We start from the raw sequence: 21083 nt of genomic DNA, 5'->3' as shown, positions 1-21083 counted from the left end.
CTAAGTTTGGATATTGTAAATAAATAGAATAATACAATGAATATGAAAACTTCAGATTTTAATGTATGAAAATGAGATGATAAATATTATATGAATGGATTAAATGAGAAAGAGCATGCAGTCTATGTCTTAATGAGAAAAAGAAAGTGCTCTGCAGAATTGCACTCTTCTCCAGGAGTCCTACTTCTTTTGCTGCATCCTATTTTTCAGACACCGTTGATTGATTACCCACTAAACAGCTTCTAAGTTAACAAAATGTACTTGTTAAAAAATCAAGAAAAAGGTTACAATTAGCTATTCTAAACCATTGCCACAGAGTTTAAATTTGCCTTTTCCTGTCACCTTTCTTCCTGGAGCAATATGTTGCTTAGAAATCCTTGCTGTTAAGATGCATTTCCTGCTATTGAATCTCGTTAGTAATTCTAATTTGTATGTCTTCAAATGACTGGGAAAATACAGAACTCTTGCTGGGTGGTTTTGATTGTCAGTCATGTAACTTTGCAGATGTCACCGTGCTATGACACTGACCGTGCTTGTTTATAGTGTTTATTTTTTTACCTTAGTTTCAGCTCTGTGGTTATTTGTATTAGAGTTACCGTAGTAGGAGAATCTTATGAAATTACTTATGAAGTCACTGTGAAATTGCCATTACTTTGGCAAGGTTGGGTCTTGCTAACGAAGCTTATCTGAATCCATTCTTCAGAGAGTAGAAAACATACAGATCTATTATTCTTAGTTCATGAGAAAATAATCGTTAAAAATCATGTCAGTATGCTAGTGGAAAAGATCCCATAAAAGATGCAAGATGTTAACAGCTTGCCCAGATTTTAGCATGTCATCTAATTTAATAAAATTTTTCGCTATTCTTGCATAACAGAATCGTCATTAAAAATCTTTCCTCTTTTTGTTGCAAAACAAATCTGAAGCTATTATTTGTTTCAGTTGCTTTCGGATGTAGTTCCTGTTTGCATATGCCAAAGCAGTTAAATAAATCTGAAGAAGTGATGGAATCACTGAATTTTGAAATTGAACTTGCCATCATGCATTTTCTTAGGCATGGAGATAGGTAGATGGTTTGAGATATATTTGACTGAAATGTCATCTAAAATTTGCTGGGAGATGTAACTGAGTGGAACTGAAGCAGATTTAATTGATTTATTTTTTTACTATTCTTATTTGCTTACATGAAACATTGCAAGCAGTATTGAATGTCAACCTGTAGGTGGGGAAAAACTACTAAGCAGTAGAAGAACTCATACTTTCAGGTTCAGGTGATCTGCCAAGCTACCCTAAATCCCTGTGTCACTCTCTTGAAGAATAAAAGTTTATATTGTAGTGAGGCAAGTGGATGTTGTAGTTCTTGATTTTTTTTTTTTTAATTTTTTCCCCCCATTATGTGATATTTCTTTTCTCCCTTATTTTTGAAAATTATATGATCTCTAGAAAGGAGCATATCAAAGAAAGTGGCATTTCGGGAGTACAGTGGGTTTTAGCAGTGCTATAGCCTTCCTACTGCACATCGGTCCTCCTTGCTAGTTTCAGTGACTCCATTAATGCTAGTTTGTATGACATGTATAATAAATAAAGCGCACAAATCTGTCATTCCACCTCTGGGTTCTGTGGCATTATTTAGTCACTGAAGCTTTGGTGATGAGCTCTATGTCCTCACCAGTGTTCCTCGTTAGAATTGCAGCATGCCTCATGCATTGATTTCCCTATTTAAGCTATACTATTAAATGACAAAATATAAACTAACTTCTTGATTTATAGAAGGTGGTTATACTTTGCCTTCTAGGGTGTTGCACGGTACTTAGTATTATCTATTGGGTTTTTTTCTTATAGTCTCTATTAGTTAGCAGCACACTTACTGTCATGCTTTTCCCAACAATTTTAGCACGTCAGAAAGAGTCCATTGTCTATGCTGGAAAGGAGGTAACATTTGAAGAAATGCTGTTACTAATATTAAATGGCTGAGATATGTTTTATGTTCCCAGACTGACTGACTGATGAAAGGACCAATAACACTGAAATGAGAGGGGGGGCAGGGGGGGAGGGGAGAAGAAGAAATGAGGTGTAAGCAGTGATTGATTTCTAATTTTCTTTATATTCTGCTCATCTTGTACAAAACTATTATTTTAAAATGCAGGGAGGAGTGATAACATGAAACAACTCTGATAACTAATAAACTTTTTAGATTCTGCTTCATATGTTTACTTTTCATTAAATTTAGGGACGGTTGCAACTATGTTGTTGTGATTCAGTCAACATTTATTTCTATCTGCTTTTCATATACAAAGGCATCGGGATGCCAGAAAATAAACTGTTAACGGAGAATTAACTTCTTTGGCACGCTTTCATACTTATCTTCCAAATTAAAGAAAATGAAATGGGCAGAAGCAGAGTGTAGATTACCTCCTTTTTGTCAAAAATGGTGGGAATTTGAAAATTAATAATAAAAAAGGGAACAGATGCAGTAACATGCCAGAGGGAGATTAATGTGGAGAGTAAAATCTGTGAGCAACAAAACTGAAGCAAACTGAATCAGTGGGAGGTGGTTGTACAATCAAAATCAGGATAAAAGAGAAATTACAAACAACCCTGCACTTGTCAAAGTAGTAGTAATGAAATCCTGACTCTGCCAGCAGCGAGAACCTGTGTTAGCACTTTGGGGTAAGGCCGGGAGCCGGGTGCCAGGTAGGAGGGCAGCGCGAGGCTGCTGGGCGGCAGCCATCGCGTGTGGAACAGATGGCGGGGAAAGCTGGCCGGGGAGGGGCTCCTTCGCAGAGCTAATCAGACAGTAACGGATAGGGCAGCTGGGAGGACTGACCACCGAGAGGCAAGCGGCGGGGTAGCCGCAGCCTTCCACGATGTGTGCAGTGGTGTGCCCATCGGCCGGAGAGAAGACCTTGCAATGTCTTTTCCGTGCGGCGGCCGCACAAAGTTTGGGGGCATGTGGCGGGCCTCGCCCCGCTGAGGGGAGAGGGGAGGTGCTGGTGGGGCGCCCTGCGCGGCCTGCTCGGCTCTCGGCACGTCCCGCCTCGGTGCATCGTGCCCCCCGCTACCGCAAAAATACGTGTCTTTGCTCTCGGTCCTGTCGCGCGATAAGGATGTGTGTTTTCGTATTTTATCGTAGCAGCGTGTTGAACGCAGAATGTGGCGATTGACAGAAATACAAAAGCACGTGGGTCCGGGGGCTGATCCAGCAAACGGATGAGAAAACTTTGCTCCTGTTGGAAGGGGGGGAGAGCTGTAGGTCGGCACCTTCCCACAGGGTTGGGCCCCTCTGATGAATGAAACCAGTTTTCTGATGTTTTATTTTTGCTCAGAGGCGGCACTTCCCTCTTCATAAATGAGAGCTTGTGAGGAATGAATGGAGGTCTGAGCCTTCTGATCTTGAGTCACATGAATAATTTGACTCGCGTAAGAAGTAAAGATCAATAGGATTTCTTGTGCGAGTAAGAGGTAGTCATGTGCGAGAGGATTACGAGGTCATGCCCCGTGTTGATGACTGTCAGCTTGAAAGAGAAATGAAAACAAAATTTTATCAAGCAAAGGGAGAAATAAAATCCTGACCTGTAGCAAGGGAGACCTAACCTGTTACTGCCTAATTTTGTTTGATCGGGATATGTGATACTTTTTTAGACAATTTCAACAAAGAAATCTACATCTCCTACATCTGCTTTTTGAACTTGTATCTCTCTCGTCTGCAGAAGGTTTATAGCTTGGCTCAAATATTCATTTTGAGCAGGGAGGGGAGGAAACATTACAGGGATTTGAAATAGGTGGTATAACATAGCCATATGCTATTTATGCAGCAGTTTCTGCAATAAATCTAATTTGGTGCTGTCAAAAAAAATTAGTCTTATTTGGTATAGCAGCACATTAGTAAATGATTGTGGTAGCTTTGAAAGTTGTCATTCACTCTGCTTTACTTGCAGCAGAATCTTGCAAAGCTTTTTTACCCTTCCTTTTCCCCTGAGCAACTCTGTGAATATGTCTTAGTTCTTTGTCCTGCAGCTGTAGAAACTGCAAATATTTCCACAACTGAAAAGAAGGTCTTGCTTTAAGGTAATTGAAGTAGGGGATGGAAAAAAGAATAACCTCAATTGTTAGCAATTATATGAATGTATAGGCGGAAAAATCAATAAAGTGTGGGGGGGATAAATTTCTCCCTTGCCTACAGGTTTTCATAGTGCAGCTGAAATTGTTTATCTGATTATACAGCATGTAGATAAATTAGCTGCTCTGCGTTATTATAGAAGGTAAAATATTTTACCTGCCATGATAAGACCATATGCTGCTTTACAAAGACTGATACTGAATGATTTGAAATAAATCGGCTCTGTCGTCTTCTGGCAGTGCCTTGTAGAAATTTCGAAGCTGATATACTTTGTGTCAAGATAATACACAATTATTTAAATATCTTTCTATGTAATCATTTAAACATATTTAAGATGACTGTACAAACATGTAAAGGCCATTGATGAAGTTTAAAAGGGCAAGAAAGAAAATATAAGTGAAGGATAAAGAATAAATGCAAAATCTTGTGTTAATTTTGAATATAAAAGTCTTTATAAATCACCTTTTTTTCATTTTTAAATAGTCTAAACATGGTTGATAATTTAATTTATTGTCCTACAGTACAAATTTCTTAAGGAAAAGGCAATAATACACTTTCAGATTTTAGTCTTGGATTCATCTGCATTTTTCTCCATGGCATTTAAACTGCCACTGGTCACATCAAATTTCTCTAATGATTTCGTCTTTTACACATCACATCAGGTTGTTGAGGCAGCCAAATTGCTACTGCATGTAGAGTGTAGTTCAGGAACAGTGACAATACTTAAAGCACTTTGGAGCAAGCAGTGAATTGAGATGAAATACAGAAGAGGCTAACTGCTGTAGAAAACAAACATCTTTAAAAGGTCTTTGTTTTGAGCAGTTATTATTCAGCACTAACAGTAATAAGTTTACGCGTCTGTATCAAATATTTACTTTGATCTCATTCAAATTAGGTTTTCTATTTGTGTGACTAATGACAACAGGATAATGATTTATTTTTTTGAACCATAAAAATCTTTTAGACACATGTATTCAAGACTGCTGGATTTTTTTGCTGAATTTGCTAGTGGAAAAACATTTCTGATTTTTATCTTTAGTTTTTGACTTGTTCTAGGGCTTTTTTCTCAAGTACATCTGAAAGCTTGTTTTTACAATAAGCTGAAATGTACTTTTTCTGTCAGCAGTTGGTACTTGTGAACTTAAACAATTTTAAAAGCTGCTTTGTGCTTTCAAAAGTATATTCAAAGTTGTTTATTTTGTGCATTCACAGTCATTGTTGGTTTGTTGGTTTGTTGTTTTTTTTTTCTTCTGTGAAAGATTCTGCTCCTGAAATTCTTGCCTAGGAAGAAATTCAACAGAGAACCCAAAGGGTCCTCAACTGGGCACTTTATCAAGCTTGACACTGAAGAGCATCAGCCTGTAGGTTGTCATCTCTGTAGAAGGTAGCTGGTGGATGGAGGGAGGAAGAAAAATCACCTAAGCACACCAGCTTTGTCTGCCTGGCTGCTCTCCTCATCCCCTTGCTCAGTGCCCTCGTGCTGGTGATTGGCCAGGGGGAAGGTGTGAGCTGGGAGATGCCTGTCTTGAGCGAGCAGATGAGCGCAGCCTCTGCTGTCGGCTTCTTGACAGGGCTGACCTCCTTCCCCTGGCTGTACTGGCAGCGTGGCAAGCATAATAGCATGCCGCTGTTGATTGCCCCTATGTTCCTGGTGGTTTGAGTATCAAACTACATTTTTGTAGAAATAGGAGCAACTGTTCTTGATTAGCTTCTCCTTGTTGTCCAGTTGCCTTCTACAGTGCTTAAATCAACCTTGGGAATAAAAGTTTCTGTGTAGTTAGGTGGGACACTGCTGCATATTCTTTTTGTTCCAGACTTCCTCTTCTATTTCCAGTGCTTTTGTTCACCTGCATGTCGTTTCCTATGGAAGAAGACCATAGCATCAGAAAACAAATGCAGGGACTAATCCCCATATAGGGGATATATCAGTATTAAGTTATTATTCAGCTGAACTTGTGCAGTGTTTGTCAACACAATTTTTATTAGAGTCAAATTCAGACCTAACATAAGTATAACTGCATTTCTGCTAATGAGATTGGATTACCTCCTGGATTTGCTCCCGGAAAGCTTTACTTTAAATTAATTTTTGGTAAAAGCGTAATAAAATAGGTGGTTCATTATAATTGCTTACAAAACTTGAAATATGTATTTTAATTTTTGATACTGTATTTAATCTTGAGGAAAGATTTTTTTTTTTTTTAAAGGATACCCAAAGTATGCAGTGAAATTGAAAGGTATTTCTTATTTTAGAACAATGAGAATGTTGAGGAGGTTAGTTAATAATTCAGGAGCTTGTGGTTACCAGAATGTATTCCTGAAAAGAAATATTGGCACAGGAATTGCTAAAAATAATGTATCCTGTTGACAATATGAATGTAGTCTGAGCCCTGATAAAGAATCTTTACAATTTATCTCACTGTGGAAGGCAGTATTTTAACAGACTTCTATATGTGTGCTTTACAAGGCTTGAAAACAGGAAAAAATATTTAGGATTTTTTTTTTCCTTATACAGTGTTGCATTTGAAACATCAGTAGGTAAATTAAAAAAAAAAAAAAAAAAAGAAGCTGCAGATGAAATAATTTACAGTGAATGCTGTTGACCGCTTTAAGGTTTTCCTGTAAACTTACTTATTCATCTGTTCCCATTTTCTCTTTGTATTTTTAGTGAATATCTTTATTTACAGTGTTAAAATGAGAGTCAAAAGCTTTCATTTATTATTTTATTTGTAATATTTTAGTTAGCCTTTTCCACTTCTTTGCATAGGTCTGCAAGTCTTTCTCAGATTATGCTAGTCTTTGCAAGAAGGTGCAGATGTACGTATATGAAGAAAAACACGTTAGCTGTTGGAGTTAACAGATTATGATTAAAATCTATTCTTTGGCTTCTGTATTATTTCTTCTATACCCCAAACCGATCTTCACAAATACAGGACTGTAAAGAACTTCATCTTCTGCTGGTTAGCAGAAGTGGATTTAAATCCACACCGACAGTTCATTTGACAATGACCTTGAGGGGCTTTGCTTCTTGAAGAAGAAAGCAGAAGCTTGCGGTAAACAAAGTTCACTTCTGACAGATGGATTGAATGACAGAAAGGTTGCGAGTGCCAGAATAGCCCTGGCAGAGGAGGAAATGTTCAGTGGAATCCAACAGGAGAGGAGGTGTGAACAGGTGCAGGGTTGCTGACGGAAGGGGAACCAGATGGAAGGAGCCAGAGCCAGTTTATTTAAAGGAAAAGGCAGAAAACACTGAAAGGCTGTGCGATCAGTGGCTAAAAGTGTGCATGGAAGAAGGTAAAAATTCACAAAGCAAAACTGCACAGTGGGATATCTAGCACTTAACATAATGGTAGTAATTTGTGAGTTTTGTTTTAAAGTTGCTATTGAAATACATTTCTCCCTTACTTGTGACAGCATAAGGAAGAGAGATTTATAACCTGACCAAAAAAAAAAAAAAAACCAAACCCAAACACCAGAACCCTCAACTGTTATACTGCCTGTCCATTATTTCTAATACTAATGTGCAGACAGTTGCAATCAGAATAATACAAAAATTATGCCACAGTTGACCAAACCAATAAAAGGCATATCAGGCTGGATTTTTATTTTTCAACTCACCTGTTCATATCTAGCTCCTGTGATATGTGGGTAAATAAACATGTCTTCTATTGGGATGTTTCTGTAAGATCTAAGCAAATCAACATCAGTGAAATACAATATAATGTTAGCACAGTATTTCTCATATTTCTTGCTTTTGGTCACAAGTTTGTCAGTTTGCTGGAATATGTGGTATCTTGCTGTAGAATGGGGGAGAAGTCTAGCTTACCCTAGATCAAATTCCCTCAAAATCAAATATTGTCTTTCAAATTGTCATCCTGAAGAACGCTTTGTTCTGTGGAATTGTTCTGCTTCTTCCCAAGCTGTTCATGTGAGGCTTGGTCCTTTGGAGGCAGAGATAACTGTTCCTCAGTTTTTCTCAACTTCAGCAATAGTTGGGGATAGTTAACGACTTCTAAGTATCAGGCCTGTGGTAGCTTAACCGCAGATTGTGTGTCCAAACCTAATGTTTGTGAAAAACGTAGGTGGCAGTTCAGCAGTCATTCATAGTGCATCTGTGATCTACTGGATCATTCAGCTGTGCTGATCTGATCTGGGTCAGGTGTGAGCACACAGTCACTTTCCTTTCGAATTAGCTAGAGCATGCAATGCAGTGTTTATGCTGACTTTATGCCAGCTGCAGTAGGACAGATGATACCTGATTCAGCATAAAGATTGCTGGTACAAAGTTAACGTACCAAAAACATTGGGTTTTTGAGCAAATTTAAATCGGCAGAGTGAGTTCATAGCAGATCAGGTCTCTGCATCATTTAGCTGCATCCGTTTTTGATTCAATGGTAGGAGCCTGATGGTTGGATTTACTCTGTTAGCAAGCTGAGCCTTGGAGTACAGAGTCACAATTGTTTGAAGCTGGTCTAAGTCTGTGCTGCTGCTGAAAAGGCAAATCCCTAGAGTGGTAATATGTGGCTATGTCTGGCCACGTATTGCCAGGCCTTTGCTTGTGCTGACACAGGAAGGACAGGCACCTTTGTCATCAGGTGGTTCAGGGAGTTAATCAGATTGAAAAAGGATCATTTGTTCTTGCAGAATAAGTTGCAAGAGTGCTAATTATGAGAGGATGAAAAGAGGGATTGCACCTTATACTGGCAATGTCACCTTAGGCTGGCTTAAATCTGTCCTCAGGCTGCCTCATAAGAGTCTGCTGGTGCCAAATTCAAGAATCACCATAAGTCAAGAAAATTACTCCTTTATTTTAAATATAGTGAAAATAATTTGAATAACTTTGTGTATACAGAGCAAATGCCTCTAAAAATCTTCTATGGAAAGCAAACATTTCAACATTCAGCCATTTGTAAAAGTGGCTTGTGGAACAAAGATAGAAAGAATATTCTAGAGAAGGGGGCGCAGTACTGTGAAGTGCTTATGGCTACGTACTAAGACTTCACAAAAAACACTTCTTCTCATGTTGCATTTTCCCATGCAGCTTCTATTAGGTACTTAATTGTCTGTTTCTATAGGGACTTATCAGCCAAATAGTTCACAATCTGATGGTAATAGCCACTGCAGGAGGGGTGTTCACTTACAAGGTACGTATCTTGCTGGCAAAGCTTACAGATGTGCCAGAAAAATCAGACTTTGGTTCTAAGTTGGTATATTTGACCTAATATGAGATGTTAATTACTGTTAGAGACACTTTTTTCTTTGCTAACAGTGAAATAGAGGACAGTTAATGATATACTTGGTATACAGAGACTTGGTATACAGAGAACTGTCCAGATTGAAAAGTAGTTATTGTCTACATTGAGGATCAGGTAGTTTTCTGTATATATCCTGAAGGCATAATGCCAAAAGAATAAAATCATCTTATAGGCTAGGTGTTGGCAAATTCTTTCTTTTATGCTGAATTTAAAGTAAGAAATTCAATCCTTTCATTTTGTTAATAGACCTAGTAGATAGAAGTAGAGATGGAATATACTACCAGTTATGTATATACTCAAGTTAACTATATTCCAGCTTCTTTGTATCAAATCAACTTTATAGGAATAACACTCTGTGTCTCTCAGTTCCTGTACCCTTACAACTTTTCATCTCTCTCATGCCCATCAGTATCTCCAGTTAGTGGTAATTTTGAAGTAGTTTTTAAGTACAGCAAGTCCTCAAATAGAGTAGGAATCTTTTTCACATGCAGCCATGAATGTATAATATCTTCTTAAGCCTCAGGTAGGGCGTAAAGGGCAAAGTGGAAGTTTTAGACTTCTTAGTGTTTTAGTATTTCTGTAGACCTCCTAATATTATATAAAGTGAAAATATATATAAAACTTATAAGGTGATTCCAATGGTGTAGCTGCATTCTAAATAGGTAGGCAAAGCTGGAAAAAAATTTCAGTGGGAACAAGAAAGTCATGTACACTGATTTCCGTTACAGCAAAAATGAAATTCTCAGGGAAAAAAATAGAATGTAGTATAACAAGTTGATGTTATTTTGATTCTGGGAATGGGGATGCACTTGAGTAATGATTTGCATTGTGGGGAAAATAGTTTGAAGCTAATTTGTCAATTAATTGTAGTTAGTCTCTTGACAAAGTTGGTAATGTAGACAGAGCTTAATCTTTTCATGTTTTCTCCCCCTAAAGTGTTTCTTGTTTTTTGAGGCGTTTTTGTAAAGTAGTAATAGGCTGGCAGAGCTGTCTTTTCCAGTCGTTTTATCTCGTGTACGGTAGTAAAAAGTTTTGTTTGGTTGATTCATTAACATGCTTTAAAGGTATTTCTACCTTAAAGTTATTTCTGTAGCATCTTCTAGCTTTCCAGATCTGTATTTAAAGAGCTGAATCAATTTGAATGCTTGATTTTTTACCACTTTTAAATCCTTGACCTTTACATAACTTTTCTAATTGCTTGTAGTAGCTTCTGCTTCACATGGTTATGAGAAGAAAACTCTGACATTTCGTTATTTTAGGAAAGTCTCTATCTCTCAACTAATGTAACTATACACTTTACACTGTAAAAACGAAAATTAAGACTTTTTTTTAAGCCTCAATTCTCACGAATAGGACCACATGCATCCTTAACAATGACGCAGTCTTCCAATTCTACCAATTAAATTAAATAATTAGGTTTCTGCAAAATTTGACCATGCAAATGTAGATTTTATTGAAGCTCACCAAACACAGTGTGCTGCTGGGGCAGTTTCCAGAAACTTGAGCTTTCCACTGAGAAGACCTGGCAGCCAGCTCCAGAAACAGCATCCGGTCAGCTCCCAGAAACAGACTTAAAGAGCAACTCAGTGGGTAATTCCCACACTGGGACACAGGAAGGGCAATTTTTCAGCTCCTTGGAGAGGTTTAAAGAAATGACCTGATCATGATGCTTTTAAAAGGTATTCCTATATAATTCTTGCACAAGCATGCACGTGTGCATCTTTTTTAATTTATTTTTTGACATAAGAACATTCATTTCATGCCTCTCCTTCTGCCCTGTAAAAGCACGAAGAGCCGTAAAATTCAGCCAGTCCAAACATGCTGTGGTGGATTTACACAGGCACTGAAAAAATCAAAACCTTTATTACAAAAAGTCAGATGGCAAAAAATGTAGTGTTTTATAAGAGGAAAGCAGAAAACACTGTCCGGCTATATCCTCAGCCGTAGCAATCCTAGGTAGTAACAAGGACCTATTAGATGAAAATACATAGGCCTTACAAAGGGAGATAACCAAAACAAGCAATGCTAAACAAAAGGTTCATAGAAGCTTGACTTAAAGGAAAGGGAGAAATCGTGTGACCCTGAGTCTTATTATTGAGTTGATCCAAGCATATAAGCAAAATACATGCTCTAGAGCTCTGTTAATTTAGAAGGTGTGGAAATTAAAATTTTGAATCATAGCTACACTTAAAACCAGGATTTACTTATTTACCTGCAGAATTTGGTGTCTTACTGTGTTGTATTTCCTTACCTATGTTTAAAAATACTAAGACTTCAGATAGCGTAAGATAAAACTCTGTAAATGCATTCTCCATTATAAATAGCTAAATAGGGTACTGCAGTGCTGTTAAATTGAAAGGCAGGTCTGAAAGCAGTTTTAGGAGTTTTACATTAATAGAGAAAATGATTTAAGACCATTCCTGGGGAGAATTACTTCTTGGTAAATTGTATTTTTTTCATATTTGCAGACCAACCTTTAGGCTTGCCTGCTGACCTGAAAAAAAAATGAGCCCTTATCCTTCTGTGTATGGCATACTTATAAGATACATATGGAGGACAGAGGGAAGAAATTTGTAAAGTGTTCTGACCCAACATATGATCATATTCTATATACATTCTTTTATGACCTTTATCATTGCGGTATTTGAATACTTTCTGATAGTAAAGTAAGAGACTGCAAACATTTTTCTCATATTGCCCCTTACAGAATAGGGCAGGTATTGTGACCTCTTGTTTCAGGTTTTATTCATTTTTTTTACTGTGAATGTTGCTGTGTGGGTTGGTTTTTTTCCCTGTAGCCTGAGAGAAGGGCAAGGATATACTGTGATTTCACATTCTTCCCTTGACACTCATAGCTGAAATAATAATATGAAATAACCAATGAGAAGGTGGTTCAGAAAGCTTCTTGCAATGGTGCACTAGACCTGTATGGTGGAAAGCTTCCGAAGTAGACTTCATAAAACATTGGTGGGCCTTTGTACCCAAAGCTGCTGGCTAAAAAGTTTAGGGTTCCTAATACATGTAGGCTTTTAAGTCCTATTTTCAAAAGTCTTCTAATTGATTTGCATGCCCTCGGGCGAGATTTTGTTAAAGATATTGGGAATTAAGTCCTTGGATACCTTCTCAAAACTGTTTTTCAATTTGGTGTAGAGAAGTTTGTGCTACACATTTATTTTCAGAAATACTGGGAGGGAAAGCCCATCTCCTTTGGAAGAGCTGAGGAAGCCCTCAGCTGAGTGCTTTCCCTCTTCTGAGGTGATTTCTTGTGCTGTAGTTCACAGTGCTGGCCCACTTGGCTATGTGTTACCTAGGAAAGAGGTCTGTGCTCGACCACTGAGATGTAGTAAAAGCATCAGTGTTAGGCTGGACTGGTCCTCTTGCTGCCCAAGTATGAGTGTTGGTGCTGACTTCCAGGACTGGTCGTTATTTAGACCAACAGTCTTGTTAGTTCAGATACCTCAAACATTTGGAACACTAAATGCCATCTACTCCTTAATAATTTATGAAGTCCAGTCTAAAGTAACTGTATATGAAAGGCTAAAATATTTTATAATTACATTTTTAACTACAATTAATAAGAAATGAAGATGTCAAAAATAAGGTTATGATAATCTCTTGTGTGCCACTGAACTGAGATCATTGCTAGACTATTTTAATTTGTCCAATTAAATTCATAGTCCTTACTAACGGATCCATTAGCTTATTACAAAAATGCCTCATGTTGATCTCATGGAAAAATCAAATAGTCAATATAGGAAGCATGGTTGCTTCACATCATAGTTGCTTTGTTGGAAGACTTACTGGCAACCTCCAGTCAGAGGCCTATTTCTACATTGAGACTCATCCTGTGGTTTTTTTATTTTGTATTTTTACTGTTACCAAAGCAAAAATGCTCTTGCAGAAGTACCTACTGTTGAACTGCGTTGTAAAATTCAAAGTTTTATCAATCAAAGTTCTTTTCTTCTTTTACAGTCAAAAATCAATGAGCTATTATTTATGTCAAATGTGACTTGTGCATCACTAGTCTTTATGTCCTTCCTTTTTCTTTACTGCAAAGCCATTTGGCAGAGAGCAGCCTTCTGTTGAAAATGGATTGGAGATCCAGTTTTTGTTTGTTAGTGGTGGGAAAGGTGTTTGGTTTTGGGGGGTGGGGGGTTGTTTGTTTGCTTGTGTTTTTTTGTGGGGTTTTGGTTTTCCTTTTTTTTTTTTTTTTTTTAATTAAATTTGGTGGCTCAAATTCAGCCAGCATACTCTTATGTTAGCTTTGAGGTCAAAGTGAACTTTCAGTTAATTTTCAGCATGGATTTTCTGAAGTTTGCAAATGATGGCAATTTTGTTCTTCTTGCTGTGCTACAGTTTACTGTGCCTTTTGTTTTGTCAAGACTATTTAGAAAAGTGCAGCTTTCAGTCACTGCAAACCGGTATCCAGTTCATCAAGATATGTGAACAAGTTAAGTAAGTTGGCTGCTCTTGACAGCCATAACTCAGGCTCAAAACAGTGTTTAGAGCTAAAATCACTGTGGAAAACTTGCACTTTGGAACAGGGCTCAAGGAGAGCTTGAGCTTGCCTCGGTGGGAATGAGTCTTTGGTTGCTTCTGACTTTAGGCACAAAAATGAAAGTCACCACGAGTTCAATGCTTCTGCTTTACTAAAACTGATTAATGTTATGGCCAAATCCAGAATTATCAGGTAGGCATTTATTTAGTGTTTTACAATAGATACTATGTGAAAGAACTATAATTGTTGCTACTGTCTCCAATTTTGATTCAGTGTTTGCGTTCTAGTAGAGAACAGGCTGTTGCCATTTAACCACTCTGCCCCCTTTTTTTGATACCTGTAGCTGATGCTTTAAGAAGTTCTGGTACGATTAATCTTCAGCTGTTGATTCAGATCTTACCCGTGTCATCAAAATTAGGCTGTTGTTGCTTTGCTTTACATTGTCTCTGTGCTTTCCTTTAGTCAATATGAGAAATTCTGAAGTTCTTGTAGGAGGAAACTCCTGATATCTTAACACTAATGCTGGAGGGGTATAACTGTTTCCTTCTGTCTACAGTGCATAGCTTTTCTTTTTCTTAAATCAAGCTCCCCTTCTTTCACAATTCAGAGTAATTGAAAATAAGCAGCCAGTGTCAAACCTTCTAAAACTCCTGCAGTGTCTGCTGGTTGTAGCAGGATTGTTACCAATAGTTCCTGAAATCTCTTGGGCCACCTTCTGCATGTTTTATCCATGATTATTTTGGTTTTGGTTTGTTTTTTTTTTTCTCCATATACGTAAAATGTGTTGGGGAAATTTTCTGTAGGAGGACAGAGAGATTGAACGTACAGAGCAGGGAAGGTGTCAGCTCAAGGTGTGGGTGAAAGACTTGCCACTCAGTTTAGAGAGCTTCGGCTCCAGGAGATTTTTTCATTCCTCAGCAGCCCTAAGCACCTCAGTTAGTGCTCTTTATGTCATGCTGGATGTGTCTCAATTCCAAAATTTTCTAGGTGCTAAAATTGAGACCGGTCAGCTACCCTTCTGTGTAAGACTTACCTGTGTTTTCTTAGTCTTATAGTTGAACTTTTATCCTCTGTGTAAACTCATCTATTTTCACCCACTCCGCATACACTTCAGCCACAGGGAACTCACCATGCATCCATGGTTTCTGGGCTCCTGCTAGTTTGCTCTATACAGTAAGTGGCACAGGTGAGTGGCTTTTTTGTATGGGTCTCCTTAGCAAGAGAGTGTTTCTGGTGGCAGCTGATTCTCCATTTATTTTGAACTTGCACGTTAGCATGTGTTCGACAGGAGGGACCCTAGGAATGAGGAATGGACTTTTATGGTCTTGCCTTGGTAGCTTGAGCTGTGCAGTTTGAGACATGCTGAAGGCTACCTCCAGCAGAATGTTAGCCAGCCAGCTGTGTGCCAGATGACAGCACAGCACCCAACTGCATACGGCCATCTCAGGCGAGACGCTTAAATAAAATACTGTGCTACTGCCACTTCCTTTAGCTGAAAATGTCTGGGGAATGTGTTAGGCGCTGGTGCATTTTTTTTGAGCAGTCCGGTGCTCGTAACAACTGTCTAAAGGTAAAAGATGTTTGGAATGGGAGAAGGGGTTTAATAGACTGGTTCCCAGCAAATATGGACAGATTTTTCATAGTAATGCTTTCCATATTTGGAGCTCACACTTAGGAAATGATGCAAGCATCACTCCTTAGGATAGCCCCAGTATGGTTACGAGGTAATTCTGAGAATGATGTGGTAAAGTGCAGTTCAGTGTATGAAATTTCCTTGAAAAATGTGCTTTGTTTCCTTAACGCTATAATATTCTTGCTATCTAAATGTATTCTCTGTGTCAAATCATTTTCAGTCTTACCTCAGAAGAAACTGCCTGTGATTTCAAAGGGAGTTTTGCCTAAGGTAGGGCTTGAAACATCAGGACCAGGAATTAGTGTAATGTGACCCACCATTTGTATTGCTTTGGGGTAAATTTAAGAGAGAAGATTTAACATTGTGTGTGTCATGCTGAGATATTGCAATATCTCGGATGGGTTATTAGGCACCAGTCCAAAGGTTAAGTGCAGCAACCACATGAGATGTGACTTTATCCTTACATGATCTGTGCTCATGTTCTATTTTGTAGTCCCCTGAAATAGGTATTATCCCTAGTATAAAACAACACATTTATAAGACTTTATTGAAACATGTCCCAAGTTATTAAATGTAGTTTCAGTAGAAAAGTGTGTACGTATGTCTTTTGAAATCTATAAATCAATCCTTGTATGTGTGAACTCACTGAAATTTTGAATCTGGATCCTAGTGTGCATCAGATAAATACTCACGACCCTTAGGAAGTCTAGATATGAATTTGCAGTTTAGGACCTTTTCTAATTTATATGCATATATCTTTTTGGGGTTTTATTTTCCATGCTGTTTTTGCTTGGCTTGCATTAAATAAAATGCTTCAATGGAGTGTGGTAGTCTAGCATTTGTTTTGCCTCAGGAGCAGATTGCCCCATCTTGCATATCAGGTCAAGTAAATTGCTCTCTTGCCTGCATACTTCGATAATAGTACCGGGCTTTAGACCTTCCTGTACAACCCCCCAGTGAGCAGAACCACAAGGCGCTGGCCCTCTGTTGTACTAACAGTCTTCTCTATTGTAATGGATGCATTCATCTCCTATTTACATAAATTAATAGTTAAAACTTGTTTGGTTGCTTAAAAAAACTCATTAAGCTTTCAGAGTAGCTGTATTATGAGCACTGTGGCAATCTCTCCTATTGACTTATCTCCTGCTGGTTCACTGGGAACCAGTCCATCTCAGGGTCAGGTCCCTAAGCTTCACTGCAGAATTAAATAAATAGCATTTAAAAGAAAATGCAAATAATCTGTTCAATGCAAAGTGGATGTTGGGGAACTTCCTTATGAAAAAGAAGTCGTGTTTAAAACTTTTAAAAATAAAATCGTATTTTTGTCTGAAAGGCTAATTTTCACTCAGGAAATAGATCATATTTTTTATCCATTTTCTACTAGTCAGTGGAGAGTGTTTGACATTGTAAGAGAAAGGTCAGTTTGTATAACCTGAAGCGGGAAGGGAATATTTAATGTGAAAACCTTGGCCATATTTTTTTTGTTATTATTATTAATGGAATGTTCTGCTTTGCCTTTTTAATTTATCATCTTCAGCATATGATCTTAATTTTTCTTTATTTCCTATTTGGTTTTTTTAATAGGTTGGAGAAAGAGAGCGTTCAGCAAAGCATTAGCAATGAAGCAAAGGCCCGAGCCCTTCAGGCCCAGCAAAGAGAGCAGGAGCTGACACAGAAGATGCAGCAAATGGAGGCCCAGCATGAGAAAACTGGTAGGTGGTAGGGAAAGATTAGAGCCTGGGCACTCACTCACAAGCCAGGCCCACGCCTTACTGTGAAATGACATCAGGAACACCTGTAACCTTTGGCTGGCCGAAGGGAGCAGATGCTAACTACACCGGAGATTCCGAATTACATATTAGTTAGCGTTTAAAAGAGAAAATGGAAAGTATTGCCCACTGTCTGTTGATTTCAGAGTGCTGCTCTCACATCTGTTGCACCATCTGGATTATGAGTTTATTTACCTGTGTTCAAGAAACGTAAAGCTGAGAGAGACCACAACAAAGTAGAAAAACAAAGGGCTTGTTTTTGGCTGGATTTTCAGGCACACATGTTATATAAAGAAAATAGCATCAGAAGCTCTGCGGGAAATGCTCTGAGCTTACAGTTAAAGTCTCCTGAATAGCATTGAACAGTTCCCACAGTACACACATTATAGCTACTCTAAAAGCTTAATGAGTTTGCTTCGGCATCCAAACTGGAGAAAAGCTTTAGCCATTAATCGGTTCTTAATTCACTGTCGCAGCTGGATGTAATTCACTGGCTCCAAATTGATATGTTCCTTTATTTAATCTTTTCAGCCTCAAACATTTTTAGCATTACCATGTGCCCCCACGCACACCCTCGGTCTAGAAGAAAGATGTTTAATCCCTTGCATACTTCAGGTTCTCATAATAGGAGACTTCATTGCATTGACTTAGCTGATCAATAACTTCTAACCTTTAATCTGGAAGTAAAATGGGTTTTCCAAACAAACAAAAAAAGCCTTTTGTTATTGTGAAGTACTATGCCAACAACATTAATAAAGGTGCATATTATAAACAAAAAAATAATTTTTTAGAGAAGAATTCTCTAATCCCAAGCATGGGTAGGAGGCGCTGTTACGGAACATGGTATATGCATATGTTTGATAAAATACCATTTTTAGCCACTAGTCCTGTAATACCTTTAGAAAAATGATGTAGCCTGTATTAATCCTAAGCAGTGTCAGATAATACCTGAGGTAGCAGGCACGTTTACATCTGCCATCTGATTTTCTGCCTTTTTTGCAGCATTATCACAGTACTAGAGGACTTTTCCATGTGTTCAGGGAATGCAAACAGCTACGTTATGGCTGCTGTCTACACAGTAGGAAAAGAAAAGAAGCTCTCAGAATCATTTTTCCCTACTCTAGCCAGCACATCTGCATATGACCAAGTGTAATTTTGCATGAGATATGTAATTTATGCTCCTGGTGCATAAATTGTCCCAGTATACAAAAATGAAACAACATTAAGGCTGAATTTGTTTTTATATATCTCTAGTAAGATTGCAGGGAGTTGAAAATGAGAGTCATTTATTATGTACATAAAGAAACCCTTGTGTATTATGACCCTACACATACCAGGAATTTGGGTAACAGTGGTCTCTCTTTCTCCGATTTTAAAAGCAGAAATCAAGAAGGATAATTTTGAAGTATCTTCCTTTCGAATGAATAAAGATGCTTGATTTTTAGGTCAAGAGTTTTGGTGCAGACCAAACTGATAGTAACTGAAAATTAGCTTATAAAATGGTTTCACTGCAACTGGTGCTGGGCAGTAAGTCTATATCTTATCATTAAAGAGAAAAAAATACATTAATCATAGTAAGCGCAGGACCCAGTAAATAAAAGAACTGCTTTTTTAAAGAGAGAATGAAATGAGTCTACAGTGTGAGTGTTTGGGTTGCCAGTGTATCCTCTGCACCAGTTGAGCAAGCAAAAAGTTGCTAAGGAATGGCTTGCCAATTTTCTTCCTCCCAGAAATGTCAATGAACTTCCAGCTAAAAAGCAAAACTACCAGATTAGATATGTAGTCTTTATGGTAATTCTTCTCATACAAGACCTGATTCAGTGGCGACATCGCTTTAACAATAATTTAGGTTACCTTATTCTGACATAGAGCCTTTATTTGATGAATGATGATGTCATAATTCCATGTCCAAGTAGCTGAAGTTTAAGAAGCATGCCAAAACCAGAAGGATCTAGCCGAGAGAAATGAATAATATATAAAATTGTTTCTAAATTATCTGTAAATTTATATAATTGTAAAATAAATTGCTAGTTTTATAATTTTGTAATTTCTAGTAAATGAACTGGATTCACTGCTGACCTCCCAGAATACATTCATAGCAAAATTAAAGGAAGAATGCTGTATGTTGGCAAGGAAGTTGGAACAAATGTCAGAAAAATACAGGTTAGTGTATTTTTCTTATGCTGTCCCTTTTATTATTAGGACATGCTTCCTTATTTTTTTATTTGTATTTTAATAATTATTATTATTCATCTTGTCCCAGGTATTACACATCATCTCAAAATAAGATATGCCACTTAAGAAACATGAATGGATTTTGATCCAGGGTAATTCTAATTTTCCACTTTTCAGATTATGTTTCTGGCTATTACTTCAAATTTCTTAGACAATTCCAATATAAAAATTGCATACTATTTTCTTCCTGATGTTCATATTCTTAATATGAAGAGTGGAAAGTTGTTAACAGAGCTACAATTCGAGTTTATCTGAAATTATATGAAAAATACTATTTAAAGTTCTCAAAACTGTAGTCTGTTGGTTTAATTATTTACTTAAAGCTCCATTCACAATGCTACACGCTGAATAATTATCTCTGAAATAATTGTCATCAAAATTGCTTGTCATGGAAGCTCTGATTCTGCCACAACTTGTTATGTGATACTCTTGTTAAAATCAATAGCAGGTCTAAATAGAAAGCGATTAAAAATTCAGGAATAGAACAAAACCTGGAAGCAATCACTGGTTTAAATAAATACAAGGTATTTATTTAAATGAAGGTATTGTATTAAATACAGTGAAGGTATCTATTTAAAAGTTCTATCGGACAGGACTATCTTTTCTTTAAAAAATATGAATTTTGTACTTCTATACTAGTAAATAATCTTATTTTACATTTTTAAGTGTGAAAATGGTCTCTGTTGAAACTTTCTGCAGGGTTCATATTTATAGTACGCAGGACTTAAGTGTGAGTTGGCATTCTGCAACTTCTATAAATTTCATGAAAAGTGGATTTGGTAATTAAGGGTAGGATTTATCTCGCATGGCTTGTGTGAAGTAAGGAAAACATTGAGCAAAGATAAAATTGGTTTTCAAGATAGGATTCTTCTTGTGCTGGGTGGATTTAATCATCTTGTTGAGGTAACATAACCAGGGCAACGCTCACTCAGGGAGAGAACTTATTTATCCCAATATCCTGTTTCCAGGAATGGTCAAAGGGGAATGATATAAGTAAATGACAGATGTATGCGTATATATATATAAAAAAAAAAAAAAAAAAAAAAATATGATGCTTCCCACAGGTACTGCCTCCACTGCCCATCCTACTTTCCACTGAATATAAAGTGTTGACTAGCTGTTAAGTGGCTGAAGTTAGGAGATGAATCCCATCCCCAGCGTTTGGGGAAGAAATGAGAAACTTGAGGAAATGTAAGCAATCTTCCCTTGCAAATGCTGTGGTGGGTACTTGAGAGAGAAGCAAACAGAATTTTTGTTCTGAAAAAGCATAGCTCCTCTGCTAAAGTAATACAAAATCTAAATAGATTCAAATCATATTATTATTCCAGCAATAAAAATGCACACAGACTTTGTTGCTAGAGCTCACAGTCACAGACTAGTAACTGTAAAAGGATGAAGGAAAGACAGAAAACACACTGTGAAAACACATTATTCTCTGAAAATAAATACCAGAGATTGCCAAGTGTTTCTCCACCTAGCAGCATTAGCTGACTGTGTCAAGAACCTGAAAAAGGGAAAAGGAGCCCTCTTGGATCTCCAGAAAGCGGTATATTTTGCACAAGAAATAGTATGGAAG

The 21083-nt window shown here is 37.5% G+C and overlaps 1 protein-coding gene across 3 annotated transcripts in view; it reads left to right on the top strand.

Annotated features, from left to right (window-relative positions):
• Positions 1-21083, top strand: part of SDCCAG8 (SHH signaling and ciliogenesis regulator SDCCAG8) — a 116126-nt gene that overhangs the window by 46377 nt on the left and 48666 nt on the right. For all 3 annotated transcript variants that reach the window (XM_068408472.1, XM_068408374.1, XM_068408318.1), the window contains exons 14-15: positions 17088-17215; positions 19327-19435. In XM_068408472.1, coding sequence (XP_068264573.1) covers positions 17088-17215; positions 19327-19435 — 237 coding nt within the window. The remainder of the gene's footprint in view (positions 1-17087; positions 17216-19326; positions 19436-21083) is intronic.

The sequence above is a fragment of the Nyctibius grandis genome, chromosome 1, assembly GCF_013368605.1.
Source record: "Nyctibius grandis isolate bNycGra1 chromosome 1, bNycGra1.pri, whole genome shotgun sequence".
Taxonomy (NCBI): domain Eukaryota; kingdom Metazoa; phylum Chordata; class Aves; order Nyctibiiformes; family Nyctibiidae; genus Nyctibius; species Nyctibius grandis.
The sequence above is the reverse complement of the archived record's forward strand: the minus strand, read 5'-3'. Positions and strand labels throughout refer to the sequence as shown.